The 7639-nt window shown below is 38.7% G+C and overlaps 2 protein-coding genes across 12 annotated transcripts; one reads left to right on the top strand and one right to left on the bottom strand.

Moving 5' to 3' along the window:
- The first annotated feature begins 681 nt into the window (after window positions 1–681).
- LOC127800796 (trimethyltridecatetraene synthase-like) lies at window positions 682–2717 on the top strand. The gene is made up of 2 exons (XM_052335612.1): window positions 682–1651; window positions 1999–2717. Exons 1-2 carry the CDS (start codon window positions 722–724, stop codon window positions 2650–2652), a joined length of 1584 nt encoding a protein of 527 aa, XP_052191572.1. The 5' UTR covers window positions 682–721; the 3' UTR covers window positions 2653–2717.
- Window positions 2718–3283: 566 nt separating this feature from the next.
- On the bottom strand, window positions 3284–7162 carry LOC127800801 (calcium-dependent protein kinase 2-like). Of its 11 annotated transcripts, XR_008022855.1 has the most exons (5): window positions 5155–7161; window positions 4369–4400; window positions 3912–4047; window positions 3496–3593; window positions 3284–3396 (listed from the first exon to the last, which is right to left on the bottom strand). XR_008022855.1 is itself a non-coding variant. In XM_052335622.1 (4 exons), the coding sequence occupies exons 1-4, from the start codon at window positions 5187–5189 to the stop codon at window positions 3316–3318; spliced, it is 246 nt and encodes an 81-aa protein (XP_052191582.1). In that variant the 5' UTR covers window positions 5190–7161; the 3' UTR covers window positions 3284–3315. The 11 variants fall into 11 exon arrangements, 1 of the variants encoding a protein (XP_052191582.1); XR_008022848.1 differs by having other exon boundaries at window positions 3496–4047; window positions 5155–7158; XR_008022852.1 differs by having other exon boundaries at window positions 3496–4044; window positions 5155–7158.
- Between the last annotated feature and the right edge of the window lie 477 nt (window positions 7163–7639).

Here is a 7639-nt window from a genome sequence, read left to right as displayed (position 1 = left end):
AATAATCTAACTTAAATATTAGAGTGTTTGCGTAAAACTGCCCTATGCTCCTTTAATAGTTCTTTTCTTACAATTCTAAGCGATTTGAAAATGACATTCTCAATAAATAAATTTATTATTATATTCAAGTGATAACACTAACAATCTAATCTAAAATTTATGAAAAATTTATGTTACTTAGAGGCTCAATATCCTATGCAATATAAAAGTGTAATGTATACGATGAAGAATATATTATATACACAAAAAATCTCTATATAATATACTTTATATATATAATATATAATACTCTCTTCATATTGTACATATATAACATCACATTATTTTGATTGGAGAAAATACCCATAAATATCAAATATTTTCCAAATTTTGCTATCACTAGCCATCCCTACCATTAGAGATATGTGGTTAAAAAGGCATCCGCAATGAAAGAGCAAAGCAACAAGACAAAGGAATTGAAGAGTCTTGAAAGTTTCATATTTCTAAGTAAAGCATTTGGAGGACGCAAGCAAATACCAAGCCAAAATGGAGACAAACTCTTTCTACAAAAATTAATTATTATACTTTAATTTTTGAATGCTACCACCCCATGGGCCTGCGGTCCATCTCTGAATGCCGACGTTTACAATTCTGTTTTTAAAATATCTCTTTTGTTCTATAAATAGTCAATCAACTTTGAGAAGCATTTGAGCACCCAACATCAGGGTGACTAACTGTACAGATGGAGCTTACATCATGGTCAGTTTTAGCCTTAGCAGCCATAGTTGCTGTCACCCTTCTCCGGCGAGTCATCCCAGTCCCCCGCCACAAGCCAAAGCAGCCACCGGGTCCAAAGCCATGGCCGATTATCGGAAACCTAAACTTAGTGGGTTCCATCCCGCACCAATCCTTCCACTTGTTATCGGAAAAGTACGGCCCTATCATGCAGCTCAAGTTCGGCTCCTGCCCCGTCGTGGTGGCCTCCTCCCCCGAAATGGCCAAGGAATTCCTCAAAACACACGGCCAAGCCTTTGCCTCTCGCCCGGCCCTCGCCGCCGGAAAGTACACCAGCTACAACTTCTCTGACCTGCTTTGGGCGCCGTACGGTCCTTACTGGCGGCAGGCTCGCAGGATCTACCTCAACGAGCTGTTCAGCCCGAAGCGACTGGACTCGTACCAGTATATTCGCGTGGAGGAACAGCGGGCTCTGGTTTCCCGGCTTCGCGGGCTGTCGGGAACGACGGTGGTAATGAGGGAACATTTGACTCGTTTCACGCTGACCAGCACGAGCAGAATGACGCTGGGCGACAAGTACTTCAGCGAATCATCGACGGGCGAAGGCGGTCACCGCGGGGTGAAGCTGGCAGAGCTGCAGGGGATGTTGGATGAGTGGTTTGTGCTCGGCGGCGTGTTCAACATCGGCGACTGGATACCGTGGCTCAGCTTCCTGGACTTGCAGGGCTACGTGAAGCGGATGAAGGCGTTGTACAGGAAGCTGGATAGGTTTCACGACCATGTGATCGACGATCACAAGGAGAAGGCGACGAGGAGAGCCGCCGCGGGCGACAAGGATTCCATGCCCAAGGACATTGTGGATGTGCTGCTGCATCTTGCCGATGATCCTGCTCTTGAAATTAAGCTCACTACCGATTGCATCAAGGGTTTGATACAGGTATATGTTTTTGGATTTATTTTACATTATTACATACCTTTTTTGAGTTTAAGTACTTAAAAAAAATCCTTTCGTCGCCTCATAACTCACACCCTAAATCCTAAACTCAACAACTCACCGGTATAATCACGATTGGTAGAAAAAATGGGTCCATTTTTGTTTTTCCTAAACCAAGAGCAATTCCCAATTTTATCAGCTGATCGGACTCATATTAATGGTATCTAATATCTACTTACCTTGAGAGTGAACTTTCTTTGCTTTTTATATGGTTTGTAATTTGTTTATATTATTTTGTATTTGTTCAAATTTATAATTAACTAATTAATTATTGTCTCAATGGGTGGCAGGACCCGATCGCCGGCGGCACAGATACCTCGGCGGTGACCGTGGAATGGGCAATATCTGAACTCATGAAGCATCCACTCATCCGGGTGAAAGCAGTCGAAGAGCTCGACGGAGTTGTCGGCAGAGGCAGATGGGTGGAAGAGGAAGACATCCCACAGCTTCCTTACCTCAACGCCATCGTCAAGGAAACCATGAGGCTTCATCCGGTGGCTACGCTGTTGGCGCCGCATTTGTCCATCGAAGATTGCAGCGTCGCCGGGTACGACATTGCCAAGGGGACGACTCTGTTCGTCAATGTGTGGAGTATCGGGAGAGATCCCAGATGCTGGGACGAACCTCTGCTGTTTCGGCCGGAGAGGTTCTTGGGGGAGAAGAATCAGATAGACGTGAAGGGACATCATTTTGAGCTGTTGCCTTTCGGTTCAGGCCAGAGGATGTGTCCGGCGTACAGGCTGGGAATGAAGATGATCCAGTCGACGTTGGCTAACTTGTTGCATGGATTCGACTGTAGATTGCCCGGTGGCGTCAAACCGGAAGAAGTGGACATGGAAGAAGAGTATGGGCTGACGACTCACAGGAAGATTCCGATCGCCGTCGCGATGGAGCCCCGATTTCCAGATCATATGTACGAGTTACTAGTTAGTACAAGTAATTAAGATAACTGTAGCCAGTTATCTTAATTACTAGTTAGTACAATAATTAGTTTACTTTCAGTTGTTCATTATTAATTAGTTTGGATAATAAATTTGAAGAAATTAAAATGATAAAACAATCTATATATATATATATATATATGTATACTAGGGGTACCCCGTGCCTAAAGGCACGGTGCAACTAAAATAAAATTAAACATTGAATTTGAACGTGAAACAATCAAACACTAAACTCGGACACGTACTAAATTGAAAATATAAACTCGTCCTATATCATGTGTCTAAAAACAATATATATATTTTTTAAACACGAAATAATTAAACAATTAATATAAATATGCATTAAGCTAAAAATCATTTCATCATTTTTAATGTCACAACTTTTTTACAATTGTTAAACTGTGTTGGTTATTTGTTTTTCGTAAAGAAATGTCATCTTGGAGTGATTAAGAACTTTAAAACTTACTCATCCATAAATAGAAAGGCAAAGGTTTTTCTTTCCTTTTTAACCAAAGCAATATGGTGACCAACATATACTTTATTTATTTTTGCCTAATCAGATATTTATTATCAATAGATAATATGACTACTATTATTGAGATGCAAGATTAATGGCCTCACTTGCTGCCATCCGTGTCAAAATACTAAAATGCTTTATATAGATGGTCATCTCTTTCTAGTTTGTCTGTGTATAATTACAGTGATAAATTTAATATAGTTAATTGTTCTATTTCCATCCACATCAACCTGCACCATATGATAATGTAGTTACTTTAAAAATGATATCAAGATGCAAAAAAACAAATAAGACCAAGGGATCTAGTTCTAGTCGGTTTTGCAACTTACAACTTCCATGAGTTGCTTGACCTCAGCCTCAGACAACTTTGACCCAAGCTGAGCCAATCCCGACTTTAGTTCCTCATAGGTAATAGTGCCATCATATTCTGTGTCCATGTAAGTGAACATTGCTTTAAAACCTTTGATTTCTTCTTCAGAGATATTTTCAGCAATGACCCAGTAGGTAATCCACCAAGCCACTCAGTCCATTGAATATAGAATCTTTATCAAGAACATAAAGATGAAAATTCTTGACAACTCTCAGCCACACAAATAAAATAATGAAACAATTTATTTGAGAAAAAGAAAGAGTAATATGCAAAATTGTATGAAGTAGCATATGGTCCTAACATAAATATACATATCTAAGCATACACATATGTATATATATGCACAGGAAAAATAAAAAAAGTGAGAACTGATACCTTTTCCGGGAAATAACCTATGTTGCCCTCTTCTTTCCTCGTACTTTCCCCATTATACGTCTCTCCTCAATCTCGCCTACAACTTTAATCACAGGAAAAAGCCCACCGCCTTCTTTTTCTACCCCTTCTTCTTCTTCTTATCATCCGAAAATAACATTGATTTCATATAATTTTCATATTCATATAATAATCATTTCAACAACTGAACCCATAAAATACTTTTTTATGGTTTCCTATAACTACTTTATTTTGAAAGAATTTTTTTTGAAAATAATTCTCAAAACATATAAATGAAACTATAATGTATTCTACAATGTTGAGGGGACTTAGAAAGATTATTGTAATTGTTAAGCTTGAAAAATAGACAATATAGTTAACTATAGATTGCACAAGATAGAAATTAGCAAAAGAAAAGAAATACAATAACTTGTACAAAGAAGAAAAACCAGAAGCATACCTGCACTCCCCATAATGCTCCATGCTGTGGATCTGTACAACATATCAACATTACAATTCTAAGAGGGAAGCATCATGGCAAGCATCAGATAGTCAACCCTTGGTCCTTAAAGTGACTTAGTACAAAAATCAGCTATTAAACAATAGATCCAATAAAAAAGAAAGGTAATTTTAGGCAAATGGGGCATAATGTATTACTTTGGCCCACAAACTCAATGGTCTAATTGGACTCGACTCGATGTCAATTGAGTCCAAATGAAAAAGAAAAGAAAAGAAAAAGAAGCAAAATAAAATTAACCCAAATTGAAAAAAAAACTTGAACCAAACTAACCCAATCACATTGGTTTTGTTTGGCTCTCATGCTAACCTTGATTTATGAGCACCCCTAATCTTAACTAGTGAATAGACACAAATGTAAGTCCAATCATTCATAATAAACACACCTATTGGAACACATCACACAGCATGTTTACAAATATCATATATGAATAAAAGCCGCCAAAATGAAACATGCTTAAGTGGTTACACCCTCTTTAGATGAGCCTCCAGAGTCCACGTCTCAATTTACCCTCAATTTATATATGGCAATTTACCCTCAATTTCTCTAATAATAATCTTAACACGGCAAGCATCAGATAGTAGCATGAAGTCACAGGTCAGACCCTCAATTTACCCTCAATTTATACATATATATACTAAATTACTATTTTTTCTCAGGAACCAAATAGGAAAAAAAAAGAAACAAAAAATTTGACCAAAAAGAGACCAAAAAAATTAGAGTCGTCACCTGAGTAACTTGATTAGAGAATCTTCAGACAACATAACGGTGAAAGCACATCTCTTTGGGAAACTTATCCAACAGATAGACAGTGTATTTGGCCAGCGACATTGCTAGACCCTCTTCTGAATCGAACACCTATATGAAGAGAAGCTTGTCGCCTCTAATAGCGTTGCAGGTGTGTCCCCACCTCGTCCCAACCCGGCTCTGAATCGACAACTTTTCCCATTTCATTTTTTCAGATGAAGTGAACCCAAAACCTGAGAATGAAAAATTTGCAAGAAGCAGAAATAGAGGGAAAGAGAGATGGGCTCGTTGTTTTGGCTTGTGAGTTGTGAATGAGGGGACTGGTCGGGGACCCTTAGAGCCCCCAACCGTCGCTGGTCGGGGGCTCGAGGAGCCCTTGAACGAACCCCCGTCGGGGGTTCCTCGAACCCCCCATCACCGCCAATCGAGGGGAGGCATACGCTATAAAACAACTCCATTTTATTCCCATCTTAATCCTACTTTTAATGACCATCTTCATAGCAATATATCAACCTTATGCTATTCTATCTGTATGGGAAATATAGGCTAGCATTGTAGCCCAATGGGATGGGGGATTGGGGCAGGGAGGGTGGGGGTTGTAGATTTTTTCTTGACAAACTTTTTTGTGAACTCGTATCTTTTTGTGAAAAAAATGCAAAGCCATCACAACATCTTTTTTTGTATTGAAGTCAGCTGTTGATGTTTATAAGAAAAATAAGTGCACCATGTAAATGGTGATGGATGTTGCATTTTTGGGTTGAACTAAAACATGTTAGTAATATTAATGTTTTTCTCCAATTAGGTATGACACTCAGTTGACCTCTAAATCAAAATCTTTAACAACGATCAGCTGGGAATACTTTAACAAAGATGATGTTGATTTTCTACTAAAAGGTACATTTTGCCCCTGCCATCCCCCCACCAAGATACTTTATGGAGGAGGATGCATATTGCAACAGAACATTTGAAAATCTCAGAAATGGTAAGATGGAAAACTTAACGAAAAACAGATAAATAGGATAGATAAATAGGATAGAGAAAATGAGAACACACACACAATATTAGTGGAGTTAAATAAAGTCAAGTAAGCATGTAAGGGTAAGCGCACCAAACCACCACTCTGGGCAATTGCTGATTGAAGAAGCCATATTCAAACATGGAGTTGTTTTTGAAGTCATTAAAGCATCCTAAAATCTAGTCCTACCTATACAACACCATACGTTCACATTCCAGTGTTAAATTCCACGTGAGTTAAACTGTAGCCAACAGCTAGTCCTAAATCATATGATGATAAAGAACAACCAAGTATTCAAAATTATGATTTGGGCCAAAATTACCGGCATTTTACTTCGCATGCTTGGCCCAAAAACATAAAACATAAAAACTACCACCGCAACCGAGCATCAAAGCTAAACTCGAGAGCCGAATCCGATGTCGGATAATCAAATGGACAATCAGAGTATTCAAATCCTAACATAACATACCGAGCATCAAAGCTAAACTCAAGACTCGAATCCGATGTCAGATAATCAAATGGACAATCAGAGTATTCAAATCCTAACATAACATGAACAGAGAAACGATTGATATATGTGTGTGTATATGCGTATAGATATATGTATGTGTATATGCGGCCGCCTCCATAGCACTGATTGGGAGAGAAAAAATTACCTGGAGCAATGGAGCCGAAGGCGGCGGTGGCATTAAGGCAGCGAGGAGGCGACGATGGCGGCATAGAGGCAGCTTGAGGCGTCGGCGACTTTGAGTAGCTTGAGGCCGCGATGGAGCTTCAGGCGGCAGTGGGCTTTGAGCAGCGAGGAGCCATGATGGAGCTTCAGGTGGGAGACGGGGATGGGGGTTTAGGGATTTGGGTGCGTGGGTCTGTGAGAGAGAGAAAGAGAGAGGGAGAGAGAGAGAGAAGCAGTGGCGGCGTGGGTGGGTTGGTGAGAGGGAGATAGAGAAAGCCAGCGGCGTGGGTATGGACGGGAACTTAAATGTATCTCAATCATTGGAATGTTTAAAATAAATCTCAGCCATTGAGATGTCTATACATTTGAGACATTTCAAAAACAATTGATTCTTATTATATAGATTAGGGAATGCCCGTGCCTTTATATTTATTAACGTTGTATAACAAAAAATAAAAAAATTAAATTAAAAAAAAATAATTTACAATTTAAACAAATTAAATTAAAAATTAAATATCAAACAATACATACCAGTATAAAAAAATATATAATTTGTGAATATAAATATCAAATATAAAAAAATTATATTGAAAATTTAATTCCAAAATTTATTGCTTTTGTGCATACATATAAAATTTAATTCCAAAATTTGTATACATATAAAAAGAGTGTGCGTGTGAGAATGTGATGATTTTGGGCGGGAAACATAGTTTAATCTTAGCCATTGATGAAAAATCAAAACTCATCTCAACCATTGAAAAAATGTCCCCCTTTACATT

This window comes from Diospyros lotus, chromosome 4 (assembly GCF_014633365.1).
Source record: "Diospyros lotus cultivar Yz01 chromosome 4, ASM1463336v1, whole genome shotgun sequence".
In the NCBI taxonomy this organism is placed as follows: Eukaryota; Viridiplantae; Streptophyta; class Magnoliopsida; order Ericales; family Ebenaceae; genus Diospyros; species Diospyros lotus.
Note: the sequence above shows the minus strand (reverse complement) of the source record. Positions and strands in the feature narration are given on the sequence as shown.